Source organism: Sclerotinia sclerotiorum, genomic scaffold, assembly GCF_000146945.2.
Source record: "Sclerotinia sclerotiorum 1980 UF-70 scaffold_5 genomic scaffold, whole genome shotgun sequence".
NCBI classification, from domain to species: domain Eukaryota; kingdom Fungi; phylum Ascomycota; class Leotiomycetes; order Helotiales; family Sclerotiniaceae; genus Sclerotinia; species Sclerotinia sclerotiorum.
Window position 1 is genome coordinate 1,518,015 of NW_001820831.1, and position 27,470 is coordinate 1,545,484.

At 42.3% G+C, this 27,470-nt stretch overlaps 11 protein-coding genes across 11 annotated transcripts; 5 read left to right on the forward strand and 6 right to left on the reverse strand.

Moving 5' to 3' along the window:
* Positions 1 to 1,236: 1,236 nt before the first annotated feature.
* SS1G_04553 (glutaminyl-peptide cyclotransferase) lies at positions 1,237 to 2,353 on the reverse strand (the record flags this gene model as incomplete). Its single annotated transcript, XM_001594695.1, has 2 exons — positions 1,237 to 1,684; positions 1,734 to 2,353. 2 exons carry the CDS (start codon positions 2,351 to 2,353, stop codon positions 1,237 to 1,239), a joined length of 1,068 nt encoding a protein of 355 aa, XP_001594745.1.
* Positions 2,354 to 2,754: 401 nt separating this feature from the next.
* Positions 2,755 to 3,641, forward strand: SS1G_04554 (hypothetical protein; the record flags this gene model as incomplete). The annotated part of the gene is made up of 3 exons (XM_001594696.1): positions 2,755 to 2,926; positions 2,975 to 3,136; positions 3,244 to 3,641. 3 exons carry the CDS (start codon positions 2,755 to 2,757, stop codon positions 3,639 to 3,641), a joined length of 732 nt encoding a protein of 243 aa, XP_001594746.1.
* A 1,595-nt stretch (positions 3,642 to 5,236) lies between these two features.
* SS1G_04555 (predicted protein) lies at positions 5,237 to 5,365 on the reverse strand (the record flags this gene model as incomplete). The annotated part of the gene is made up of 1 exon (XM_001594697.1): positions 5,237 to 5,365. The coding sequence occupies one exon, from the start codon at positions 5,363 to 5,365 to the stop codon at positions 5,237 to 5,239; it is 129 nt and encodes a 42-aa protein (XP_001594747.1).
* Positions 5,366 to 8,588: 3,223 nt separating this feature from the next.
* Positions 8,589 to 9,601, forward strand: SS1G_04556 (hypothetical protein; the record flags this gene model as incomplete). Its single annotated transcript, XM_001594698.1, has 2 exons — positions 8,589 to 9,092; positions 9,143 to 9,601. 2 exons carry the CDS (start codon positions 8,589 to 8,591, stop codon positions 9,599 to 9,601), a joined length of 963 nt encoding a protein of 320 aa, XP_001594748.1.
* A 615-nt stretch (positions 9,602 to 10,216) lies between these two features.
* SS1G_04557 (hypothetical protein) lies at positions 10,217 to 11,633 on the forward strand (the record flags this gene model as incomplete). The annotated part of the gene is made up of 5 exons (XM_001594699.1): positions 10,217 to 10,309; positions 10,901 to 11,104; positions 11,223 to 11,312; positions 11,366 to 11,545; positions 11,601 to 11,633. The coding sequence occupies 5 exons, from the start codon at positions 10,217 to 10,219 to the stop codon at positions 11,631 to 11,633; spliced, it is 600 nt and encodes a 199-aa protein (XP_001594749.1).
* A 317-nt stretch (positions 11,634 to 11,950) lies between these two features.
* Positions 11,951 to 14,294, reverse strand: SS1G_04558 (hypothetical protein; the record flags this gene model as incomplete). Its single annotated transcript, XM_001594700.1, has 4 exons — positions 11,951 to 12,084; positions 12,144 to 12,809; positions 13,140 to 13,453; positions 13,549 to 14,294. 4 exons carry the CDS (start codon positions 14,292 to 14,294, stop codon positions 11,951 to 11,953), a joined length of 1,860 nt encoding a protein of 619 aa, XP_001594750.1.
* Positions 14,295 to 14,800: 506 nt separating this feature from the next.
* SS1G_04559 (hypothetical protein) lies at positions 14,801 to 15,421 on the reverse strand (the record flags this gene model as incomplete). Its single annotated transcript, XM_001594701.1, has 2 exons — positions 14,801 to 14,876; positions 14,931 to 15,421. 2 exons carry the CDS (start codon positions 15,419 to 15,421, stop codon positions 14,801 to 14,803), a joined length of 567 nt encoding a protein of 188 aa, XP_001594751.1.
* Positions 15,422 to 15,797: 376 nt separating this feature from the next.
* Positions 15,798 to 17,859, forward strand: SS1G_04560 (hypothetical protein; the record flags this gene model as incomplete). The annotated part of the gene is made up of 5 exons (XM_001594702.1): positions 15,798 to 15,807; positions 15,858 to 15,897; positions 15,955 to 17,359; positions 17,461 to 17,577; positions 17,626 to 17,859. 5 exons carry the CDS (start codon positions 15,798 to 15,800, stop codon positions 17,857 to 17,859), a joined length of 1,806 nt encoding a protein of 601 aa, XP_001594752.1.
* Positions 17,860 to 18,973: 1,114 nt separating this feature from the next.
* SS1G_04561 (predicted protein) lies at positions 18,974 to 20,971 on the reverse strand (the record flags this gene model as incomplete). The annotated part of the gene is made up of 1 exon (XM_001594703.1): positions 18,974 to 20,971. One exon carries the CDS (start codon positions 20,969 to 20,971, stop codon positions 18,974 to 18,976), a length of 1,998 nt encoding a protein of 665 aa, XP_001594753.1.
* A 2,375-nt stretch (positions 20,972 to 23,346) lies between these two features.
* Positions 23,347 to 25,218, forward strand: SS1G_04562 (hypothetical protein; the record flags this gene model as incomplete). The annotated part of the gene is made up of 1 exon (XM_001594704.1): positions 23,347 to 25,218. The coding sequence occupies one exon, from the start codon at positions 23,347 to 23,349 to the stop codon at positions 25,216 to 25,218; it is 1,872 nt and encodes a 623-aa protein (XP_001594754.1).
* Positions 25,219 to 26,029: 811 nt separating this feature from the next.
* SS1G_04563 (phosphatidylserine decarboxylase) lies at positions 26,030 to 27,280 on the reverse strand (the record flags this gene model as incomplete). Its single annotated transcript, XM_001594705.1, has 1 exon — positions 26,030 to 27,280. One exon carries the CDS (start codon positions 27,278 to 27,280, stop codon positions 26,030 to 26,032), a length of 1,251 nt encoding a protein of 416 aa, XP_001594755.1.
* Positions 27,281 to 27,470: the final 190 nt, after the last annotated feature.

The following is a 27,470-nucleotide window of genomic DNA, read 5'->3' on the forward strand; positions in this document are numbered from 1 at the left end:
TTAGTTGGACAGATTCTCAAACACCATTGGTTCATAAATCTATTGGAATTTCTCACCCGGTCCTGCTTCCTCTGTGCCAGTGTCATTAACGTGCTTCATAAAATTCACATAAGTAGAATGGGATTATAAGGAGTAGACCAATTCCGTCGAATCTTGTGTATTCTGAAGCGTTGCCTTGACGAGGCGAATCTTTGGAGTGGGGCTGTCAACGATGTGTCTCAAGATAGAGAGGTTCCCTCGAGTCTAATCAGCAGAGAAGTAAAATTATTGTCAGCCTTTACTTACTACTTCTTTGTTTTTGATGTTGCATTAAGTCATTGGCGTAGAAGTGAGAAAGTAATGCCTCACATGTGAAAGTCTACTAATTCTCTGGCCCAGGATCGTCTCTGTGGGACCTCTGGGGCCATCTCAGCTTCTCGTACCATCAGCCAGGGTTCTCTTCTGTTTTGTTGAGCTGTAAGAGAATCACGTATGCTGATACCAATTCGCGATCGAACCCCTAGTATCCAGCAATAAATCAAGTTGCCTGCCTTGAAAGGGTTAGAAACTGAAGAATGATTTGAACTCGCGACGCATGCAGACTGGAAGGATCAATTGTGCTGTGCAAGCGACAGATGAATAAAGTTTTTTGGGACAGTTTCGGCATGGTTTGGGGAACAAAGCTGGCTCTTGTCCATAATAAGCTTTTTTTTATGCTTTTGATACAGGGAGAAGTGAGCAAAGGGATATAGTTCAGGGGCATTGAGGAGATGAGGAAGTAGCTGAGTATAAATATCAAGGATTATAGGTGATGTAGGTAATCGTGAGCGGGTGAATTGTTCTTTCCCATTCCTTTTATGTATGATCAGAGAATGGGACTATTCAATAAACGGTTTACCAGAGTATAACTCAAATATTTTCATGCGTCAAAAAAGTATCAGAACTTCTGAGTTTCATTACTTTGCCGGTTAGACAAGAAATTCACGAGACTTTCGTGAGGCTCTGTTATTAGCACATTCTTTGTTTTTCTCAGGACAGGAAGGATATTGCAAATGACATCGGCTTAAGCAAGTTTCAATTTGACTCAAATGGCTCTCCAATTGTGATATTCCTGAATTTAGTTACTAATATAAAATTAACACAAGTTTAAAACTACTGAAATGACCATGAACAACTCACAGTTCAGTCTTTCTATGAGAAATGGTATCTCTTTTTTCCTTCTGTGCTTCCGCCTGTGGCTGCGATGGGAAATGGCCCTCAAGATCCATCCACTCTCCAACAAAAGCCGTTACTATTTTTGGCCCAATCCTCCACTGTTGGCATATCTAGATGATCACCATCATCCTCAATACGGTGCCAAACACTTGGAAATGGGGAAGGTATCATATGTAAAATCTCCACCCCACGGGCCATGAAAGGTAGATGATCATCCTGAACACCTCCTCCGCCAGAAAAGGAGGCCCGGTCGAAATCGGGTAGGAAATGGTGCTTAACTTTTGATTGAGCTATTCCAAGCGATCGTAAGCGATTTTCAATGGTCGCGAGACTTTTGTATGCCCAATGTGTAGTTTCGAAGTATGAAGGAATGTTTGGAGTATCGTGGCCGAGAAGATCAAGAAGAAGGAATAAATGAATCGAGTCCAGTGGGTTTTTGTAACTTGACATAGCTGCGTGAGGTGTTATTTCCCATGTTTCTGCCAATGCCCTGGATGAGTTAGAATAACGCATAAAATCATCAGAAGCTACTTTCTCACCTTGCACCGTATAGAGAATCATCATTGGTCCAACTCAGGAATGCTTCTTCACCGTCGAGAAACAAGATCTGAACACCCTTTTCTTCCTCCAAACCAATATCCCCAGCCGTTTTCATTACCGCCCATTTATTTGTTAATGCTTGATCCACACTTCTAGCTGCGTGCATAATCATTGCGCATGGAGCTGCGCTGTCAGTTGCGCCAATAAATCCTGCAGGCGCGAGTTTACTATCGTAATGTGCAACCAAGGCTAATCTTCCAACATTTCCGGGTTTGGTCCAAGGAGGATCGCGAGTTATTATGATATTAACGAATGGTACTTGTTTGTCACCAGTGACGGGAGTCTTAGAAGTCGAGTTTTGGAACTCGATTGTCCATTCCGGAAGATGCATTGTAAAGAAATCAACAAAATGCCTTTGGACGGCTTGAATCCCCGGAGTTCCTGGAACTCGTGGTATCAAAATTGGCGAAAGAATGGCCCCATTATGTATATCGAAATCTGGGCCTCCAGAAGGAAGACTGTGAAGTGTCTCATCGGATAAAGGTGTATATGCCGTGACATTGATACTCAAGATGATGCAAATCAAGAGAACCAAAGTTGTGAGGTATTGCGAAAACATTGTGCTGAATCGGAAGGCGAACGCCTTTCGTTGTTATCTGCCAAATACTCTCAATATCATAGTTCCTCCAAATGTTGAACGAACAATTCAATTCGATCTTGTGAAGTCAAACAGTAATCTGTTACATAGGTTTCGGCTGATACCCCTACATATGTAAACGCGAGCGCGCGGCGCGGCCCGTGGCGGCTAGCGCGCTTGGTTCATCATCTCAAATTTATTTTTATGTTAGATCCAATTTTGATAGCAAATATCATAAAAACATTTGCTGAGCCTTTAAGGTTTGGTTTGTTATTGGATTAGCCATTTGGCTTCACAAGGAATAATGATCGAATGATTTTGATTCCTTATTCTTTTATTCACGGCATTTTCCATATCAAGCATTCTCGTGATCAGGAGCAGTGATGATATTGCTTGCAAGATTATCCGGACCTAGAGGGTTTGCTACCCACAGGTTATTCCCATGTGTTCGAGCTGGTGCTTTCAGACGTGCTAGTCAAGCCATCAAAAGTAAAACCCCACGAGTAGCAGCTCCACGACCTGTGGCAACGCCACAATATGCAAGCAGAAGACCAGGTGGGTACATTCGTGCCATTTCGGATTATCCAAACTGATTCAAAATAGCATACCCGGAAAGGCTACTCATATATCATTCTGGAACTGGAAGAACTGTCTTTCTTGGCTGTTTGAAAGTTACAACTATTTTCATATTTGTATTCTTTACCTTGGTAGTGGCACCAGCACATTACTATTCAGAGGATGAGCCCCAATGGGTGGCACCAGCTGGTAAGTCATATTTGCGAGTACTTTTAATGTACAACTCTATGAGTTTGAATTGCATTGACGAAGCTCCCGTGCTTTCGTTTGCTTCATCTAACTAATCCAACTACAAGTCCTATTATCTGGAGCTGTACCAATGATTTTCGTGGCATATATAACATCGCCATTTGTCAACTACATCCATCTTAAGTTACCCAACTTTGCTCGACACTCACGGGATTTATTGATGAGATACTCAAAGAATCCACCAAAAGATGCACAAGTCGATATTACTACGATGAACTTTGTAGGGAAACCGAGAGTGACTAGGCTCGGAATTTATGAATTGGAAGCCGTAAAGCAAAGGTTTGGGGTGGGAAACTTTTGTCGAGATACGAAGAAGATCAATGCCGCAAGGAAATGGTGGATGCCAAAGGCTGTGCGATTATTTGGAGTTCATGGCGGAACAGGAAGAGTAAGGGAGTCGGAAGCCTGGGAGAATATCGCAAAGAAAATACGAAAGGCGCCATGATTTTAGTGAAAGTCAGTCATCTTAATATGTATACAGTTGCACATTTAGGATTGCCTTCTGTAAATTCGACGCTCTTCTGTTTCGTGTTCACCGCCCTATTCAGCTCGCGCCACGTCATGTCATGTTTCTCGAACAAGTGCCTGGAGCTACACTGGATTGTCCTCAATTAGCCTATCGCCAGATTAAACCTCGTCTAGTCCATGGTCTGGTGGGAGAACAACTGACTCATGGTTCGACTCTTCGAGCAGGAAAGGTGAATCCATATATCAATTTCTAACCCTTAGTCAGTGATGGAAAGCGATGAAATGTTTCAAGCTTGTTCGTATTCATATTTACAAGGATCTGCGCTGCAATCTCCTGTTTTGGAGCAGGGAGAGAAAGAATTGATAGTGTTGTTGCAGGTTGCTCACAAGGAAACTCATGCCTCCTCTTTGCCATCCTTTACTTTCCCTAGTTTCTCTTCTTTTTGTCCTCCTCCGTCGTCTTATCCTTGTCCTACTTGCACGTCACCTCGTTTCACTGATATTCCCGAATGAATATTTCCAAACCAAACCAATTTAAGTCGTATCGCGAATCGATTCAAGGTTGTCAATCCAGGCACGGAACTTCGGTTTCAAACCATCAGATGGTCTCTGTGCCATCCGTTCAAACTCTGCTAATGCATATCGTATATGCAGTATTCATAGCCACCGAGCTCTTACCCGTCACTGTAGTAGTCATCCATCTTATTCATGTTCGGAGGTTCTCGTCTTACTTCACCACCCTGTACCTGCTATCCCCATCTTCATGCCAACATTACTCTTCGAGATTCTTCCTATTTCCTACAGTCGAAAGCAGAGATTACTGTAATTTGTTAGACCAACAATGATTTCTTAGACTTACCACATTCCCAAATCTGAAATCAGCAGAGACTCAATTTCAGCCCCATTCACACGAGATGATTAATGCTATGAGAGATTTTAAACTTCCTCGAGACTTTCGAATGCGGACCATTTATGATATGCGAAGCTTGAAAAATCAACTGAGAGAGATATTCAATTCCGTTCGACTCGCATGAATTTTCCTTATCTCAGTCCACGTATTGTTAATGTCCAGTGTCCCGTCACATTCGAATATTCGCCTGCACAGGGCAACATCTAGATCCCAATATCGTAGGCATATAATCCACAGTCAAATATTTGCTCGTTTTCTTGTCTTGTCAAGTATTATCATGGATGCAAAATGTTCTTTCCAATGTGTTCGAGCTCAAATTCCCTCCAAGCTCGTTAAATATTTACACGCCTGATCAAGGAAGTCGCATCGAATTCATCCATACCTAAAGATTCAGTATTCAATTACCTCTCATCTCCTCCTCGGTCGCAAAAGTCGCATGTATACTGCACAGGTGGATCTCATCTTTCATCGTGACAGTCATATCAAACCCCGTACTTGTCCAGTTCCCACGGCAAAAATACTTCACAGAATATTCATTAGGTCTTCCAATATTGTTGTTTTTCCTCTTAGATTTTTAATAGCTGAACTCAAGGTTTGTTATCGAAGCTGAATATAGGTAAATTGAACAGGAAAGAGTGAAAGGTGAATGAAGAAGTCGCGCTCTAGAAGACTCTCATCACGTGCGCTTGCATCAAGCGACCCTTCCTCCTCCTCCATACCTTATTATCAAGTTTCTGAGCACAAAGCTTGGACCCCTTTGCGCTGGCAAAGTTATTGGTTCTCTTCTCCATTTTGGATGTTGAGCAGGGGTCACTTGTTTAGATGTGCAACCAAAAAGTGCCTCAACCCCCTATTCGTCCTAATATTCACTTTCAGTGCCACTATACTGCATTAAAGAAGAAGTGTTGCATATCTAAGAACCAGAAAGCCGACCTTAGTGGTCAGGAAACATGGGGAAGGCAAAAAAGCGGCAGATACAAGACGCATGGGCTACTCACAGCAGCATTGGGCTTAAGATCCGCCGGATCTTCAAATATCTAGCTTGGAATTTCAGAGATCTAGACCTTAGAAGTAACCAATCTTTGAACGAGCGCAAAGCTTGGGCCTGTTTACGCTTGCTCAGTTATTGGTGTTTTTTGTATTTCTGAACGTTTGAACAAGGGTCAGTTTCTCAGATGTGCAACCAAATATCTCTCAACCCACCACCGCCCAACCAACCTCAGATATCCCCAGATCTTGCTATTAAATTGCCGTGGCACTACGGATAGCTCCTGACGCTAGTTTTTGGCTTCCTTCCTTCAATATTTGCGCTCGCAAAGCCATTGGGTCAATAATGAACGTGACGTCAATTTCAATGTTCTCCAGATATGCAACAAAAGAAGTTGAGCACACCTTAATTCACTTTCGCTCCACGTGGAAAAACTTCAGATTGTAAATAAGTATTTGCGCTCGGTAGTATATTGGTTCATCAAGACTGATTACGTCAATTTCAATGCCTTTCAGACATGCAACAATTCAGCATGAGAAAGAGGTAATTCACTTTAGCACCACATGAAGGAACTTCAAAATGTAAATTCCTGCGCGAGACAGTCTCTTGGGTTCTATCTATTGTTGTTGTTTGCGCTCGTAAAGCTACTGGGCCCCTTAAGTGTGCTTACATGAACATACTCATTTTCCAGATATGCAACAGTTTATGTTGAGCACCACGCAATTCACTTAAGTTCCACGTGGTGATGGCGTTTCTCTCTAGAACTACAACGCACCAAGACATGTATTTTTGAGATGAATGTTCAGGATAAAGCAGCCTCTACATGAGCAATGACTAGCATTTGGTACCTCTATAAATCCCGCCGATCCATGTGTTCTCCCCAGCTTGGCCAGTTTGATGATTTTCAAAAGTTGATTCTGCAATCCTCACAGTTCACTGATGCTTCAGAACAAATATTACATTGTTTCAGGCCGGGCTTTCTCAACATCTTCGAAGCTTCCTCTCGCTCTGCTTTTTATGATGCTTGGATACATGTTACGGAGGAAAATTGAAAAATCGAATCACATTCACATCAATAGAACAACAAAATGAGAGAAAAGCAATGACAGCTACTTAAGGCATACATAAGATGAACCATGGTGCAATATAAAGTCGATCATCGGAATTTACGTTGCCAACCAATTAATCAAGAGAGCAATTACTGCAGAGATACAACACTTAACTAAATTTATGCTAAAGAGATGAGTGTCGCATTAATTACCAATTGTTTTCATATCTCAGAATATTTCATCCTAGTTTCATATCGCAGAGTCAAGACTTGCTCAGATCCTAACGCTAGTAACAAATCCATGCCCTTGTTTTCTCCGCTGACAGATACCGTCGTTGCGCTACCACTTTCAACGTTCAGCCCTCGATTTCTGTGATAAGAAGATGGCTGAGTAGCTGAATCCAGGCTTCCATGCTGTTGGCAAAAGAGAAGAAATTAAGTCTTTTCCAAGGTAGCCAATGCCTTAATCCACTAAAAAGATCACAATGTTCATGACGGTATCGTGAGAAACAGCGACAAACCAGAATTCCGAAGAGTTGGGCTAGCAGCAGTCAATCGCCGTCTCCATCGGTCAACCCTTTTATTGAAGCGCCACGTTGTTAGGCCTAATATGGCAAGTACGATGATTGTGGGCCTACTATATAGTCATAATTCGTAGCACCAATAATAAGAAAACCCTCTTCATACCTACAAGAACAATGCCTTCAACGTCGAACTTCTTCGCCTATCCCAAGAGCACTTAACAATGATGTTAGGGGCGATGAAAGGTGGGTCTTTGCGATCTTCGGAATTGGCTCAGAAGCCTGTGGCTAGCTAGAGTTACCAACAACCACTTGGGTGATGGAAATTCCTCACAGGGTAGTGCTGGGCCTGCATAAATGATCAATCCTCCAAGCACGAGGCCGAATGGTAGATAAGAAGCACCGAATATCTCGAGTAATCCTGTATTTTAACCGTGACCGTAGGAATTGTGGTGATGAACATAGGGTGTTTACATGTCCGAAGGGCTCTCAGAAATGCGGAAGCACTATACATGAGCTTCCACGTTGTCAATTCAACGTTTCATCTATATGAGCAGTGGTTGGCCACCTGTATATCTGAAAGAAATATAGGTGGAGGGTGATGTAAGAGTTCTGGACTTATTGGGTTTCTTGAGACCAGAAAGAGCATCAGATTGAATTGATTGATTCTCTAGCTAAGCAGTTAAGCTGCGAGTATATATTCAAAAAAAAATGAAGGAATGAGGTTAGGTATTCAGCCTTCGGAATTAAAGTGCTTTGAAATCAAAACATTGAAAGCAAACAAACAGTATACCAAAAAGGAAAGAATGAATTAAAAGTTGAGTTTTGTTTGCTCCTTATATGCATCATGCAATATATATGCATATGCTGCCAAGATCCCAGGAGGTCAACAGGACTCTACTCACCGCACACCGTAACATTTTGTGACAAAATTGTTACGAGGTTTGCCGTCTAGATCACGTGGAAGTGCTCTAGGCTCTCGAGGTGGTTTATAACTAGGCGTCAAGCAGGGACTTAAGTAATGACAGTGATGCAATTCGTAACTAATAGTATAGTATACTAAATGATTGATCTTGAGCACGAAGCTCTATACAACGGAAATCCATCTTGATTATATAGCCCATCATGCTCCGTGGCTCGAAGGGAGCGAGGGGATCGAGCCTCGATCCTTTCGCTCTCCTCGATCGAAGGGCTCGAGAGGCCAAGCCTTCGGGCTCTTCGAGTCCTCGCATCACGTGTTATTACTAATCTCGTGACCTAATTGTTACCTGTCGTAACAAGTAGAGTCCAGAACTCTTATATGTCGTGATTCCTTCCAGTGCGCAGGTGTCCCTTAAATTTATCCATACCACATTACACTTAAGATGACTAAGCAGCGCTTTGCACAGGCTCCACCTGCTGGACCAGCTCTAGAAATTTTGGTCCCCGCGTTCTAAGAAGATCCGCAATATATCAAGATGGGCTGGTTCTGGGGTGATTCAAATGATGGTGATAAGGACAAATCTCAAGATCCTTTAAAGAATCTTGATCCAAGTTTACAAGAGTTTCTCAAAAAGGAATCACCGGTCAAATACGATTCCGCGAAGTCTACGGACACAACAGCTTCGTCGCAAACAAAATCGTCGGTGCCAACATCGACAAGTGCGACAACTGAGGATCCTACCAAACCCAGTGTTCCTCCGCAGAGTTTATACCAAGACGGTCGCTACGCACATTTATGGAAAACATATCAACCACAAGCAGAAATCGAGCAGGCAGCTAAATCAGATGCCGAAAAGATTCAGGATGTTATTGAAGGATACAAATACCGAAAAGCAGAGATTGGGAGAGCAGCTTTAGAGAACTGCGCATTGGAACAATGGGATGTTAATGAGTGTTTTCGTTCAGGAGGATGGCAAGCTCGATTGACTATGTGCAGAGAGGAGAATAGGAAACTGGAGAGATGTTATACGATGCAAGGTGTAAGTCTTTGAAACTTACGCAAGGGAGGTTCATCTACTAATTGGCATAGAAATTCTTAAAAGCTTTAGGATATCTATCAACCTATGATCGTCCAGCTGAAGTCGATGAACAAATCCAAATGCACGCCGATACCTTATATCACCGAATGATTGATCAAGAAAAGCAAATTGAAGAAGCCAAAGCAGAGGGAAGACCTGTACCTATATTCCCTCCCCTCATATCGAAAAGAACTGGACAAACAAATTCCGCGCAAGAAAATAATAAGCTCAAGGCATCTGATCTTCCACCAAAGGTACAAGCTTCGTTCAAAAAGCGACTTGAAGGTTTGAACGACGACGAGAGACAAATTGAGGAACGAGCGATTCAGGCCGAAATTGAAGCTGGTGAACAAGTTGCAGGCCAGTTAGGAAAGATTTATGAGAAACAGGATGAAGAACGAAGGCAAAGGAAAGAACAGGGCAGGGAGACTATCAGTGACAAGTTTTTCTCAATATTCCGTGGAAGATGATCAACAACATGGTATGGCTGCGTGTGATTCGCACCTCTAACCAAACTCGCGCGCCGGGTACTTGGTCTTAAAAACACAACGGTCATGATAGAAGGCAGCCATCAGGATGCACCACACTGTCGAAGTCGTTTTGTTCCCCTTGAAAGCTCACGGCTCAGTTATCCTACGGGTCTACATATACTTGAACTTCCTGTCGTATGAACTTCGGTAATTGAGCAAGCAGATGTTGTGAAGGTTCAGGAGCAGTTTGTGGAAATGTTTTTTTATACATTAAGGAATCTCAGACACACCACTTCACTATATATGGGACCATTATCTATTAGTAGCTTGATTTGTGTAGTTGTTGCCGTCAAACTGAATCCCTAACGACTGAGTATGAAGATAACCCGCCACTGCTGCGGAGGGAAGATAATAATTAATAAGAAAATAACCAATGTTGAACGCCTCGCTTCGAAGACGTGTGGCAGTCTATGTTCCCCTGAACCCAGTGTCTTATTTGTCATAGTGTAGCGCCGTTAAATACCCTTATAGTCGAGAAATGTGAGCAATTTTCATCATTCCTTGATTAAGTTTTTAAACGATCAATATTACCACCTACCACTAGCCGACACAATCATGTTTTCCGGGTACAGTAGAACTAAAAGTATCCGAGACTATTCGGGACGGGTATACTCGAGTAAACCGCCTATCATCTTCAAGGCCGAACCCGTAAACTGCGGACTTCAAATCTTGTCTCCTTACTGATACCTTTATTTCCAAACATTGCTCAATAAATTTCTCTATATACTCTCTAGAATACTTTTTCAACAGAGTGGCAGATTTTTTACAGGGAAGATACTCGAGTGGAAATTATCATATACTGATCATGAGCCATCCAAGATTCATTAACCTTAGTGGCTTGGTCCGTTGTCGGCTTTGCATTGTCGATAATAAACCTACTCGGTAGCTTTTAACTTTAATAATCTTACAAGAATACTAAGTATCTTACAATCGATTTTCTTTTTTTTAAAAAAAAAAGTGTTTATTCTCTATAAATCTTCCCATTATTCTATGAACTCTCAATTTAGTCTACATACACATACTCATACTCAAACTCAATGAATATCCCCATCGCCTCCAACATCCTCGGAACCCTAGGCGCAATATGTTGGTCCATACAAGTTCGTACCCTCCTCCCCCCTATCTACCCACCCACCCACTCATCCAACACATCACACATCACACATCACACATCCCATATCCCAAATCCCCCCCTCCTCAAACCCAAACCCCAATCCCAACCCAACTAACCCCATCCAGCTCATCCCCCAAATAATCCTCAACTACAAACGTCACCATACAATTGGTCTTCAACAATCCATGATGATGCTCTGGGCATGTGCTGGTGTTCCCCTGGGCGCATTTAATATCGCATCCGGGTTTAATGTGGCGCTTTTGGTGCAGCCGCAGATATTGACTGTGTTGAGTTTGGTTACTTGGGGTCAGTGTTGGTATTATGGTGGGGTGTGTAATTTTATTTTATTTTCTTTGTGAATTTTGGGGGGAAGGGAGAGAAAGGGAGAGAGGAAGGGAGGGGTTTGTGAGGGTTATTTATTGTTGCTATACTAACTTTCTGGTGTAGGGGTGGAGTTTGAGGAAGTGTCTTGTGATCACGGGGGTCATTGTGGTGGTTTTTGCGGGGGTAGAGGTCGCGTTGGTTGAAGGGTTGAAGGTAAGATGCTATCTATCAGCTTAAATGATCGTATCCACTCATATTACAACTAGGCCGGTCAACGTCTAGATCTCGAATGGCCTGTTATATTAATGGGTGTATTATCAGCTGTTCTCCTATCGGCAGGAGTATTGAGACACTACTATGATATCTACATCCATCGTACTGTCCGCGGTATCTCATTCATTTTTGTAGGCATCGATGCAGCTGGAGATGTTTTTTCTCTAGTTTCCGTTTGTAAGTCTTTGTCTCCTTGATTGTCCCTTCAAATTCGTATTAACAACTCAGTCTTCCAACCTCATCTCGATATACTTGGCATAGTGATATATGCATCCGAGTTTATTCTATGGTGTGGAGTCTTTGCTTGTGGAGGATATTTTAATCTTCTACCTTGGATAAAAAGCAAAAATCAAAAGAAACGCGAGAATGAAGTCAGAGCTAATGTTGGACATGGAACGGCTGAAAATGTGGTAGCGATTGAAGAAGGAATTTCACATGATATTGAACTAGAAAGGATGAATTCTGCTGGATCAAGAACAGTTTTCAGAACTCCTGGTTCAGCAATCAGTGTTGATAGAACAGATTCATAAAAGAAATTGTTGCTACGGCGGCCATCATATCCTTTGCATAACACACGTCTATTCTACTACCTCCCACTCTTCCTCTCCTTCATCTATTACATCAACTGAAATAATTTCCGCCTTCAAACTCGGACATTCCAATATGCCAATTGGTTTCACGTTATAGTTATCCGTCCACCAATTTCCAGCAGCTATTTCAATTAGTGAATAGTCAGTCATAAAGTAAAAAGGAGAAACGAGGAAGACTTACTTCTCCAGATATCCGGAGAACAACCATTCGTAAGTCCATCTGGTAAATGAATGTGCCCAAAAGAATTATACCTATTTCCAAAAGCTGTTATTGCAATCTTATGAGTTCCTGGTCCTAGTGACGTAATATCGAGCGTTCGAGGTTGGAACGCTATGCGTCCAAGTTTTTGGTCCGTATCGGCTAAAGCCACAAAGAGTACTGGCGAAGAAAACTCAGGGACAGAGAGATAAACGTTTGTGCCATGATTTGTTGGTGGTAGCGAGACATTACAGATGTATGTTAAATTGCCTGCATAGAAAGGTAGACCTTGTTTTGTAATATCTCCCCAGGATATGCTCCTTGGTGGCTCGAGACAAAACCTACCATGTTTGGTGCCAATAGAAAATTCTCCGAGCAAGTACAAACGTTCAATATTGGTAAGAATTCCAAATGGAAAAGAGATTGTGAGCGTATTCGTTCCCTTCTTGATAGTATTAGCTGGTATTCTCAAAGTCTGAATATCTTCATCAACCCACCAACCATCCGCTTCCTGAGAATTCAACTTGGTGTCGTTTATGCTTATTTCCATTGTTTTAGCATCTTCAAGAGCCACTCTTGTTGGCTTAAAAACATCAAACTCGGATCTAATAAGGAAACGCATGGTGACATGTGTCTTAGGAGCTCTTTCTGAAGCTGGAACTGACCAGGGTTATCTAAATGCAGCTCCTTTGCGGGGTAATCTTAGTCGATCCCGAATGATGTTATCAATCTTAAGAACTTCAGTGGAATCTGACCAATGCTCATCAGGATTTAATTTGTAGGACGCGTAATCAAGCATGAGAACATTTGGCTCTGAAAGTTCTACTCCTGTGAAAGTAACTTTGGGTTCCAATAGAGGCGTCTTCTCGGAAGTTTTGATCAATGGTAAAACCTCTTTATTAGACTGGCTTGTCCTTGATATTAATCGCATCAGAAGACTTGCGCACCCTTCAAATTTGTATTGCAGTTGTGTCCAACCACTTTCAACGTGGCTAGGAACTGGGCTTTCTTCTCCATTGAAAGTGTCCATTATAGAAATATCCCAATGGCCTTCCAGCTCAATCTTTGTCGTGACTGGGGAATCACGATCTTTGTTACAGATGAAAACAAATCTTTCCTCTCCATCTTCCCTCATCTGATACAAAAGACTTTTGACAGAGGAGCCAGTATCTCCTATTACTCGAAGATCACGGTATTCATTTAGTGCACATAAAATGTTTTGTTGACTCCAGAAGACGTTAATACTATGTTTGATGGTAGGCTTCTCTGACGAGACTGTGGCATCAATTAATCTGGAGGACCTAATTAGTATATCTCGACCACGAACCATACAACCGGACAATTTCGGCTTGAGGGAAAGTCAGTGTTAGATGAAGTTGTTACTCACTCAGGTGAACTTCCAGCAATGATGACATGGCCCCCAGCTTTCGAAAATGCCTGTAAAACTTTAAGAGTTGATGACCTAATGGTACGTAGATTCGGCACAATGATCACTTCGTATTCACAGTATCCTACTCTCAGCTTCTTGCCGGCCTGGTTCTTACTCACTTGAGTTGGCAATAAGCTCTCAGATATGAAATCAAAGTCAATTAAGCCGTGGAGTAGCCAGTTAGTGAGGTCGGAAAACGCACGATCACGAGACCCTGCTTCATCACCACTTCGATCAGGACCAAAGCATAACCAATAGCTCTCGATAGGATGAATGACCCCGACTCGAGTGACAGCCTTTCCTCTTGTCATTGCCACTCCAACTCTTGCGAAATGATCTTCGACATAACCATATTCCTTGTACCAAAGACTTTGATAATTAATAGAAGCTGGGTAGTCTCTTTTCCCTTCCCCAGCCATGCTTAACCAAGCAAGGTGATGAACACGAAAAGTAATGCCAAGAGCTGCTTGCCAATCACCACAACCTTTGTGACCCTCAAATGTAAAGTACCAATGAGTAACCCCGTATATCTCACACATTGTACCTCGATGACCCATTTGTCTAAAAACACTAGAAGCTTGCTTTGCAGTATTGTATTCGACACCATCAACAAGTAAGTCTATGCCTGGCATATCCATGTTTCGATAGCAACGCATTGCTTCACCTAGAGCTGTAGTTTGAGAGTAAAGAGTTGGCTCCTCCATCATGTGCCCATCTAGGTACAAATTATTTTCCCGGCACCAACGACTAATCTGATCAATGAATGCTGAAACAAATCTTTCAGACATGATCATGATATCGATATCTTGATAAACTTGGTTTATCATCTGGAAGATTCCATATAACCTGGGGTAACGATTCCACAATATCGGCATGGTACTCTTTCTTGAAACTGTCAGGCAAATCAGTTGTCCATGGAAGAAATATATCATCCTTAGCTCGAGGATGAGGAAGACGTATTTTGGTAGCGAATTGAGGTTCGTCCGTAAAGATGCAGGGTACAACACTTCCAAATTTTTCGCCACATTTATCTTTATAAGCTTCATGCGTAATTTCAATAAAGCGAGCCATTGCATCTACACTGAGGGTATCGATGTATGTTTGATCATTGAACCAAGATGAATTAGGATTCGACTCAACATAGGCGTACCAGATATTGTCACCAGATTCGTCTTCCTTCAAGATTCGGTTTGATTTGAGTGCGCCATCATTATCCAACTCGATCATACCTTGCTATTAGATGTCCATTCTCACTCCTGCTGGCTCTGGCTGATGAAGGAGCACCTCTGTTGATAAAATATATCAGAACATGAGGGGAATGTGGTTGGTTTATAACTTACTCTCCAAGTGGTACTGTGCCGTAAGGATGAGGTGTAAAAAGGAGATGTTTCCCTTTATGTTCAGGATACTTCTCAATAACCTTACCACCAGCAGCCCCAGAGGGCCATCTATCATCATCATATAAACAAGCTAACATTTGTTTGGTTTCGGCATAATCAACACAAGCACGAATCATATCCATGAATTCTGTTCCCATATATTCTATATCGAGACCAGTACGAACATGCGTATGAAATCTCCCCAATTCCATCTCAGCAAAATAATCAATCTGGCGAAGGAGTTGGTCCTTGTCGAGTTTTGTATTCCATGCCCAGAAGGGGCATCCTCGATATTCTGATGATGGGTTCTTAAAGAGTTGCGGATTGTAGCGTAAAGAACTCTTGGGATAACTCAAGGGATGGGGGGATTTTGATGCTATGTTCCGATCCTGTGGTTGACTTCTTCCTTGAAGAGTCTTGCTGATGAAGGAAGGGATGGATACGTAATCCATCATAACGACATCAAATGAACTAAAGATTGGAAAGAGGTTCGAGATAAAATGAAAAGATACAAACCTAACAATACTGAAGTCAGTATTTGATACCAACATAATGTGTTTCACTACGCCACTTCAAAGGGATTGGATGAGCATTGCATGATTGGATGAGGTGGGGTGTACATAGTAATATATTGAGGATTACTAACAAATTGCTACAGCAACAGTCCGCGACACGGTGTGGGGTAAACTAGCAGAAGTGTGAACATATTAATTTAACCTCAATTCATCACTGCACGTATAATAACCATCGCGCATCCCAAGTGTTATCTCACGACAAACGCGACTTCAATGACGAGGAGGAGATATCTTCCTCCCCCAATCAAGTAAAATGGAGTCTAGTAAGTTACGTCTTGATTCTTATAATTGATTGATACTAATTGGTCCATAGCTAGAGAAGAACGCATGCAACAACGGCTACGAGGAGCCCAGTAAGTTCTAAGAAGTGACCCCTCTTCATTATGCGGAACTGAAAGTCAGCCGTCTAGACGTCAAGTTAAAGATGTCGACTTTGGTTTTATGTTACCAGCTTTTGCTGCGCCGCCTGCAGCTGCACCTAGCCCAGCTCCAGCTCTGGCAATTTCAAATTCACTTTCAGAAACTCCCGCGAACCCAGAAACTCCTCAACCCGATTTACCTTCAGAACCTATAAGTCAAACGCCAGCTACTGCTACCGGAAATCGTGATAAATCTTCGAATATACTGGGTTTACAATCAAACAATATTACGAGATCCAATACTGGGAATGATGCAAATACGTCCGCGAAAAGAAGGAAGTTAGAAACTGATGAACCACCATCATCTTCCACCAGAAGTATGCGGTCTTCTCGAAGTTCTGCCAGGAAAGATATATATGATATGCCAGAGGACGATGAGGAAGAGCAAGTTGCGGCGGATCATTCAAACTCAATAATTTTAGAATCCTCCAAGGAAGATGTCCCAGAACCAGAAGGTATCGAGATTGCACCATCACCTCCCCAGATACAATCCGAGCCAATTGAGTCCATCGAAAAAGATGTATCAAATGAACCTATGGTGGCAGGCGACGATAAAGAATTGTTTGCGGAAGATAAGCCACCACAAGAAGAAACCGACCTTACGGGCGTGGACGCAGCAGAATCCCCCAAAATAATACCACGCCCATCGCGGAACAAACGAAAGAGAGATGAGCCGTCTTCTGAACCCTCAGGGCTAGATCAATCGGTAATTACTGAAGCCGACCACCTGGATACCACTAATGACAGTATTGAGGAAGTCGTACCAGAGCGAAGACGATCCCGTAGGAAATCGGCTTTGCAGGAGGAAGTTGAAATCATTGAGGATGAAAATCTGGAGGATTCTACGGAGCAAGCGGAAGCGATTGATGATTACGAAGCGGCAGTAACGTTGAAGAAAAGTCGAGGACGAAGAATATCCAGGAATGTTGTTGCTTCTGATGAATCTATTCCAGAGGATTCTGCACCACCCAGATCGCCTATTGCAAAGAAAAAGCGTGGTAGGGTTCGACAGGTCGCTAGTCCGGTACAGCAACGTCAGCCAGCACCTCCGAAATCCAAATCTCAAAGGGCGGAGAAAAGGAACAAAAAGCAGAAGGCTCGCGAAGGAAGTCCAATACCTGTTACTGTGCATCGTTTGACAAAAGGTCCTGTGTACGATGACGATGTTTCCGATGCTGATATTCTCAATTCTGAAATGCCATGTACGACAAGAGCAGGGGTAAATGCTGTGGATGTTCTTAGTCAAATATGTCAAGAGTTGGTCACTGCTGGGCTCGAAACCCTTGGGGAGAATGCAGTTAGAACTCAGGATGCTGCTCAAAGACTTGAGTACAAGACGAAGATTCGAGCTGTAGAAAGTTTTAGTAAAGAATTGCAGGTTCGCCTTCTAGAACATGTAAGTTAAAAGGTCCTATGGGCGTTTAATTACTAACTTTTTCAACGACCATCAATCTCGATAATTCATACTACTTTGAAAAACGCTTGAGGGAAGGTCAGAAGAAGAAGTTATCTCTGAGAGAGGAAATCCTTCGTGTAAGAGCTGAACGAGAAAAGGTTGCTTTACGTATGGATGGGATTCGAATTGCTCACGAGAAGGATTCACATGATGCTCAGGTAATTCATCCCCCCTTATCATGATTTTCATCCACTAATCTTGCCCAGCAACGGGAGTTACTCAACACAACAGTACATGATATTGAGCTTGCAGTTGAGCGAGGAAAATCCACCTCCGACAATACAGATGATGGAAAATCAAATATAGAGCTCATGCTCAAACGTGTCGCATCTGAAGCAAGTAGCACAAGTGATGATGGGGGCATTTTAAAACAGATCAAGGCATTTAATGCTTTCATGGAACGAGCTGCATTGGCGTTGGAGGGAAGGAAAGCTGTTTGAATAATTTTTTGATACCCCTGGAAATGAATTATAGAGATTGCTTGCATACTCTGATTCTCGGCTATATGTGACAGTCTGATGGTTTTATTTTGTTCAAGTATGTATATTCTGTTTCCTTGGATATATCGCACCATATATCCATTCTATACATGTATATCTTCACCCCAAGTACTCAAAAAGTACACATCCCCATCCCATCTACCCCGACTCAAGACCTCACTTAATACCTAATCCCCCTCTCCTCACATCCTCCCCACTTCGCTCACCCCCAAAATCCCACATCTCCCAATCTATCTCCCACATCTCCAATCTAAGGTTAGCGAAAAGCCAAAAGCATTCTCCGCATCCTCCATTCAATTTCCTATACCCACACAAAAATCCATACCCATGCCCATAACCACACCCACAACCATAACCACACCCACAACCATAAATCAATGCATTTTCTAGAAATTTTAAATAGCAGCATTATGATTTTATAGGTTGACGAATGAGTTACTGAGTCATTAATAAATGCACTACCATTCCCATTCATCCTAATCATCTAATTCTCTTTCATATCTCCCGAGTCGAGGAAATGAATCATATTCCTTCATCACTTTCGGATTCACTTCCCTTATTGCTCTTTTCTAGAATCTTACATATGTATGTACCTTTCTTCACTGGTGTGTGAAGGGATGATGGAAACGGTGATGGATTAGAAACACTTCATAAGGATGAGCCAACAAAAAAAATAAAACAATCACAAGATTGGGCAAGGCATTCATTTTGATGTTTATTCTCATTGATCTTATGCTAATAATGCTAATTGTAATCCGTTTTGTCCCATTTTAACCCAAGCCTTTCGTGATGTGGTATCGATACTGAATTTCCTAAACTGACTCCTGTGAAAACCAAAAAATCTCAAGCAAAAAAGCACAAATCCATCCTCCGTTTCCTTAAACTCCAATTGAAAAAGAAGCACAAAAACAAATAGGGAAAAGCCCCATATACAATGCCTGGTGCATTTGATATCTTCCAGCTCCTTTCAAAAACAAAGTACAAGAGCAAGAAAACAAAAGCGACATACACAATAAGTCCTTCAACTTCATTATAATCTCATCTCCCTCTCTCCTCAATTGAATGCATAAGAAACATCCTTCAAACGATATAGAAAATCGCTGTGTGAAGAAATTTGATCGACAAGCATCTTTAAGGATTCCGCAAGTGATCTTCTCAATCTAAGATTTTTGCTCTTATCCAAAGCACGTAACTCAGCCGATTTGGCCGTATGTTGAGCAGACAATTGCTCAATTTGGTTGGTGACATTTTCCATAATCTTCTCGAGAGCTAATTGAGGATCCATAGTTGGCCTCATTGTAACATCAGCATCTTCATCTGCATCGTCTTCATCATCATCTTCTTCTTCCTCTTCTTCTTCCCTATCCAGTGGTCCTTTCTGACCATTCAAAGTATCATCTTTCTTCTGATGTTGGCTTGGTGATGTCTTAATGTTTTCATCTTCCTTTGGTTGTGATGTCTTAGCATCTGCTGAACGTTGTAAATTGTCGAATCGTTCGACAAGATTCTTGTAACGGTCAAGAACCATATCTCGTTGTTTTGTGATGTTCTCAACATCGTTTTTGAGTTCCTCGTTGGTGGACGAGATTTCACTCAAGGTCCTTTCTATTTCCTTCTTTTCTCCTTGAAGAGATTTTGCTTTAGCCTCGGCGTTGGAAACAGACTTCATCATCTGTTCGTTTTCCGTGCGCTGTGTACGAGTGTCAGTCTCTAGTTGATGGATGGTCTCGGCCATATGATTATTTTGTGTGCGAAGAGTAGATATCTTTTCGTTTTCGAGGCGATGCATATTAACTTCGTTTTCCAACTGATGGATGGTCTCAGCCATATGATGATTTTGTGTGCGAAGAGTGGATATAATCGTGTCCTGTGCTCTTTTCTCGGTTTGAAGAGTGGATATGACATCATGTTGCTCTCTTTTCTCATTCAGTTCGTTCTGAAGAGAAGACATAATCGAATCCCGTTCCTTTCGTTCCTTCTGGAGAGAGTGTATAACAAAATCGCGCTCCTTTCGTTCGTTCAACAACATAGCCACTTGTTGTTGAAGTTCGTCAATGGATCGATAAATGTCGACCTCTTCTTTTCCCATAGGTTCGGCGGGTTGCTCAAGAATTTCAACCTTCTTGGGCAATGAAGTTGATGTGTTGTCGACCAACTTGGTAATGTTTTGGACTTCAGGAATGGCAAATGATCCATTAACAGTGGTGGACATGGTAAAGGTGGGGCTTGCTGCTTTCGGGGCGTTGCCAGATCGGTTTGATAAGTTTGCTGGGTGGTCCTTGATGAGAGTTTCGAGCTCTGCTAGTACTTGTCTTTCATTGTACTCAGCTTGAGCGAACTTCTGATGCTTGGAGCCTGCCGGAATATTGGAGGGTCGTTGTCTAGGGAGAATGTTCTCCTTGTTATGGACTGGGTGGGAGAGGTCCAAGGAAAATTCGTGGTCATCATTGATATTCTTGACAACTCGTCTTGGTGTATTTGCAGGCTGAGTATTCTCATTTGCTGGTTTAAGGTTGAATCTGGAGTTATTTTTCGAGACTGAATTCAATCGTTCCGACAATTTCGATTTTGAAAGTCGGCAAGGTGTATTATCTTGGTCCAATCTTGCGAGTTTGGAAGCCAATTTAGAACTGTTATTTGTTCCATTAATTTGCAAAGATCCTCCAGTGAAGTCTTGGAAAGCGTTGTCGTAGAGTTGCATAATTGGGGAATCCTGAGCCTCTTTCCTTGGGCTCCATCGATTATACCTTTTAGCGGTATCGCGAATATTAATTTCAGGACGCTGAGCTTGCTTGCGTTTCCTTCTTTGAATTTCCAAGTCGGTCGACATGGTGCATTGCTCGGCGGAGTTATCGGGGTCGAAGTAGTTCAAGGTGTCATGAGAGTCGTCACTGACTGTATGGTGTTGAGTGTTTGTTGAGTTAAGATTAAGTTCGAATCCACCCGAGGATGTGGTAGAGTTATTGGATTGAAAACGACTCTTTGGTCTTTGAGGAAGATTTTGTGAGCTTGAAATTGAAGACAAAGTGTCTTCGAAATTGCTGCGAGACATTTTTGAATTATTTATCGTATCAATTGAAATTGATTGTATTGAATTGTAAAAGTTGTGGCAGTTGAGGAAAGTACGAGGTGTTGTGGATATTGAATTTGAATTTGAATTTTGAATGTTTGATGTTCGAATGTTTGTTTGTGAATGGAAAATTGTAAACAAGTAAAAGCGCGACAAAAGATAAGAGAGACGTGGGTTGGGAGCGGGAGACGAGATTATGTAGGAATCCCTGTGCGCTATACATCTTGGTGAATCTACCACTAATATTCTAGAACTAACCGAATTTGTATGTGATCGACAAAACATCATATCGTCTGTCCGATGTCGAAATACACTTGACATCTAGTATCTTATAGCGTCTTTCAAGTGTCAACGTTTAAATCCAGGATCGGCGATGGATATTAATTCTTCAGGCTAGGATCTCGATCTCTAGTATAGTTAAGAGGAAAATGAATGACAGTTCAACTCGATGTTCCTTCTAATCAGTGAATACTCCTGAATCAGTCATTAGGCTAAAATCGCTTCCTCCATGTTCCAATCAGTTCAAGTTCAGAATTGGCAATGAAAAAGGTCCTCTAGCTCTTCAATATTATCTAGATGCTGTGATTGCTATGGATTCAACCATTTAAACCGCACATATGGAAAAATCCTCATCATTAATCTATTCGAGCATGACGCTCCGCTTGGCCACTGCCGTGGAGACTTTTTCGCTTTGCTCTAGAATCCAATATTCTTCAAATCGAGGGTCTTCTTTATTTTCTAGTGCGAAGCGAAAAAGTCTCCACGGCAGTGGCCCAGCGGAGCGTCATTCATATCACATTAGATTCATAGAAGACCCCTCATCATTCAACCACACATTTGATTCATCGGCCACTCGTTTATATACTTTGACCTGAATGTTAGACATGTCTACTAAATGACCATCTAGAAGCTCTCATGTTAGTGTTACATATTTTAGTGCATTATGACTAGTTCTTTGCTGAGTGATCAGATTTTAGGGGTCCAAAAGTTCTTGAATTGAGATTAGTAACTCCTTTGTGAGTGGTTAAGTTAAATAAGGGCGAGAATCGTTGGACAGTCCACTACTATGACGAATCTTCTATCAACTTGGTAGTACCGAATAGTTGGAAGCTAGTAAGATGAGCTAATGGCAGAGGCGTTAGATATGCCGATACTAGGGCATCTTTCTCATCTAGTAGTTCTAAAGAGTGAATGAAATTGGTCATTGATATCATCTGCCGAAAGCCTAGAAACTATGAGATTGAGTTTGAAGGCATACTTCATAATTGGTGTTCACTAGAGATGATATGCTGAAGCTTGTAAGCTACATAAGCACTTCACTAACCTAGGTACCAAAAACCTTACCCCTTAGCGCTCGACATTTCAAATTTTTAGACAATGGGTTGATATTCTAGACCGGGCTCATTGAAATAGCTTAAACTTTCGCCACATTCATGACATCTTCAAAGTGCTTACTCCCAATCATACTGTTAGTAGTCTTCCTACTCTAGCTCCATCATGACTCTTGCTGTTGAAACTACCAGATATGGACGTTCTCGTTGTTTTAGCTACTAGAAGAAGGTGAATGTAGCTAGATTATGGTTGCTGCCAATATACGATCAGGGAGATATATCACGATCTAAGTGAGCTGTCAATTCCATCACAGGCGAAGTCAAGTGGTTATAGTTAGCTAAGACACTTAAATTGACTGTTAGTCCCATATCTGCATGATCATGACTGTACAAGAATCGGGTCATACGGCTGGAAGAGTCCATTAATATGCTAGAATTTCATGACAATTCTTCAATAAGCCAAAGGAGTCAATGGATGTGCTCATCATTCATGGTGGCTCATGTAGACCACTTAAGCCGATAATTTCTTCCGGATTGATAGTCGGATCCAGAGATGGGTAGCCATACATTCTGATACGAGCAATCCTGTACCTCACTTGATAGCATTCTGTCATAAAACGTATGAGAACGAGCTGTGAACCAAAATACGGGAAAACTGCGCATACATGTAAACAAAACTAAAAACTCGGCCGAAACATCTCAAATCCTTGAAACCCTTTTCTCTCTGTGAATGTTCAAGATGACTTTAAGGCACACAAGTTCACACATTCCCTGATCCTTTTTCCTTCTGTGGTCACATATATCTAATCCCTATAAATGTTGTGGTTGAGTCAAGAAGGTTAGTCTGACTAATCAATTGCTCCGGCAGAAGCCGGTTACCCGGTCCACCGCGACCCCTCTCCGAAGAAAAAAACCCTAGAGCTAGAAAGTACAAGCGAAAAAGCGTGAAAACCCCCATCTTTTCAGCCTCTACAGCCTTGTCTTGCGCCCGAAAAAACACCCAAAGGAATCTACGCAAATACGAGTATGGCACAAGCAGTAAAAGATAGTTTCCTGTACTTGGAGAAGTATCGTCAACAACTTGAGGATAACATCGCAAAATTACGAAAATCACTGCAGCACTGGCAAACTTGGGATGCTGAATATGATGGCTTGAAAGAAGAAATTCTCTCAGCAGATCATACCCCAAATCGCGATAAGCTCATATCGATCGCACGAAATTACGAAGCAGACTTGGTCAAAGGTAAAGAGATCGAAGAAATACTCGGCACCGGCACTCAGAGAACGGCTGAACAAGTTGTGAATTTGTTGGATCGGAGATTGGATTATGTTCAGCAAAACATCAACACAATCAAGAAGCAGATCGAAACGGCAGAGGAGAAATTGGCAAAAGCTACTATCATTAGTACTCCGGACGTAAGAAATGAGGAGGGGCTTCCTGTAACGGAAATCATTGAAGAGTTGGATGATGAGGGGAATGTCATTTCTTCGAGATTATCAATGCCTGGAGATGTAAAGCCACAATTGTTGGAAGTATTACACAAGGCTGGAATAATTGAACCGGTATCAAAGGATGAAGTTCATGCTGCAGAGGAGGTCGATGATGATGCGCCATCTAGAAAAGCTTCAACACAAGTCGATACTGTTTCCCCACCGACGGAAATGAAGACGGTCGACACAAGACCCAAACCATCCGCCACATCTCCAAAGCCTGTACAAAAGAGCGTGAAGTTTACAAACGATACAAAGATAGAGCCCGTGGAATCGAAACCAGCAATATCCCCTGCTGCAAAGCGCCTCGAAGAGCTTATGCGATCTGCCAAAGAATCGGAGAAACTTTCATCTGAGCCCGCCATCATACCTACCGATGAATCTCCGGAAGATGCAGCTCTAAGGCGAGATATGTTACAATATGGAATTTCGGAAGTCGGATCTGTGGTGGCAGAAATAAATCTAGAAGATGGCAGTGACTGGGAATCTGAAGACTATGCAGACGATTCTGATAGTGATGACGATGAGGATCAATTTGGCAAATCGACCCGTCCAGTTGTGGATGATGAACTTCGTCAGCGTATGATCGAACTCGAAGAAAAACTTGGTGTTAGGATGATGGAGAATGTTGGAAAGAATCCAGATGATTATGGTATGGTCCAAGAAGGAATTGGACGCATATCTATCAGTGGTAAAGATACGCAGGATGCTGGCAAGGGAATTCTTACAACATCTAGCAAGGAGAAGTTGAAGGACTCAAACACTGTCAAATCTTCTACTACCGATGACTCTTCAAAGAAGAGCGTCAGATTTGCAGAGGAACTAGATATTTCACCTGCTCCTGAGACGCCTATTGCCTCCGCCACAAACACGGAGACTAAGGCTGCTCCAGTTGGAGATATCATTGAGAGAAAAGCTCCAGGTCAATCTTCTTCCGCACCTCCAGTACAAAAGAAGGGTTCCCGTTTCAAGACCTCTCGAACTCCGATGAATAATGGTGCTAACGGTGTTTCGAATGCCACCTCGATTACCACAAATCCTTCGCATCTCAAATTATTTCCTGCCACTCCAGCTACTCCCAAGCCCTTTTCCCAACCGATTCCTTTTGCACCGGCGATTGAAAACCCTCGTCCAGTTCCGACTGGTCCTGCAAACCGCACACTTGCACCCAAAATAATCGAACGGGAGGTACAGCTCAACACTAATGCAGCCGCACCTGATGAGTTCGATCCGCAGTTATTACACCAAGAAGTTGCGACTGAATATCATCGAATGAGGAACAAGATGATTGGCAAACAAGGTGGCTTCGCTCGGGAGGAAGAGAGTGAAATCGTGCCATTTACGGAAGAAGAAGGAGGTCCAAAGAAAGTTAGTAGGTTTAAGGCAGCGAGGTTAGCGAAATCTTGATGTTTGGTAGGTGTTTTATAGAATCAAGAATTGATCTTACGACAAATTTCAGGTGGCTACCCATTATGTGTTCCTTTACTACTGTCACATTTTTCTGTTTTTCATTTCCCCCTTTGGTCAATATCTCGACCTGGTTCAATGGAAGTGCGATCAGGCCGATCAGGGTTTTAAGGTCTCAGGTACAGTGAAGACCATTAGCAAGCATTTACTACCATGGCAGTAAGTGGCACAATCTATCTCCTTGCCAGTCATTGATATACACGTATACTATTTGCCTATCGTTGTGGCTACCGTGTCTCACGCATTTTCGGGCGCTTCTCTTCTTACCCTTTCTTAGCACTTCTCACTCATTCGGAGTTGTATGGAACGTACAAATATGACAATTGATGTACTATGCAGCTTTAATCTACTAGTACATTGCAAACGTTCCTAAATTGACTTTCTTGCGCAAGCAAATAAGACAGGGCTCTCTGACGTCGCGACTTTTGATCTGTGGTTGCGGGGATTCGTTTCACCCTGGACATTTCTTTGACTTTGTATTTCTATTTTGTGGTATTTGCTAGGATTGTATTCTACAATTTCACATGCTAGTTATCGTTTCTCTTTTTAGCTTTATCACGCGATGCGATAGAAGGAATATTTATAGGACGCAAAAGGATCACTCAGTCAAGGAGAAATGATTTGACAACCGGATCATAATCAAATACATTAAGCTAGGTCTGGGACAATGAGTCCAATAACTACTAAGTCCAATACTTAAGAAATGACAATAAAACATAAGATCGTGTATTATGCTTCAAGTCGAAGCAAATTACTTCTTGAGATTGAAAGGAACTGCTTCTTTGTAATGAGCCTTGCAGAGTTTCTCTCCATAATAGAAATGCTCATTAGCCTCCAAATCCGGGAAATTGGAAACTCTCGCCTTCTGCTCAAACACCATTACAATATCCGACCCTCCAAAAGCAAAGTGAGAAATCTCATCTCCCTTCTTGACAGTCTTGCCGAGTAGCTCTGTATTCATGACGACAGAGGAAACGACAGCCATACCAATAGGTAGGATAGCAACTCGACCCAACTTATCATTGTTGATAATAATGATTCCGCGAGTTTGCAAGAATTGATAACCTGGTGTGTCAGGAGCGTCGAGAGTGACGACTGAAGCTGGATCCTGTTTCTTCATGTTTGGTGATATACGTCGACGAGGTTGGAGATAGTTGTGACCTCCAGCCTTTTCATCTGTCTTAACCAATACCTCTAAGTAGGCAGCACCTTGGATCACGTCGATGACTTCGACTGTACCCGAGATAGGCGCGTGTTGTCGATGATAATCAAAGGTGTTGAGGAAACAATGTGTCCAAACTCCTTCTTTGAACAAGTCTCCGTATTTGGTCTGGTCGTCCGAACCTGGAACTTCCTTAGTCCCGTATTTACCGAGCAAATCTGATACCTTCCAGGGCAGGTTCTTAAGTATCACCTCAGACTCATCGGTAACTGAGAAGGCGCCGGCAAAAGTGGAATCGGCAGGGAAAGTTATGATGTGATCATCATTTGGTGCGCAGATCTCACGAGGTTCCTTGAGCTTGCGGTGAAAGAACTGATTGAACGTCTTCCAGTTGCTTGGGTCCTCCGCCTCGAAGACACGGTACTGAGGAGAGTTTCGGTAGCTGGTCAAAGAAGTTTCGTTCCATGACTCTGGCTGGTCCATAAATCGGCCAATTTCTTGGGCATAACGTACGAGCCAGTCGGATAGTGGGGTAAGTGGCTTGCCGACATTCTTTGGAAGAATGGAGGTCTGTCGAACGCCCAAAGGATCTTGGGCGAGGACGAAGTAAAACATGCAAAGGATGTAATAGATATCGCGACCATGGGTGGTCTCGGTCGGAATCCAACCTCGAACTAACCAGTCTGCAAAATCTAGAAATCCTTTTCCAGAGATGATGCCATATGTGACCATGTCTGGAATATCGTATTTCAAGGCATTTCTGACAGCAGTATCGAGATCATCGACTTCTCTGAGGAGTTCGTCCCGTAGCTCGTTAACAATGGGAGCGTATGTAGGCATGTTAAAAGGTTCGATTAAATTATTGCAGGAAAGACAATTGGTGAGTCTGTTTGCTGTATAGTATATTTTGAAGGGAGGAAGTTTATTGATTGAGTGTAGGTTGTAGACCTGAAGTTTCAATTCATCTGGCTTCGAGCAATTCTTTAAATACCCTTCATTCTGCGAGAAATCGATCGGAGGAGACAGTCAT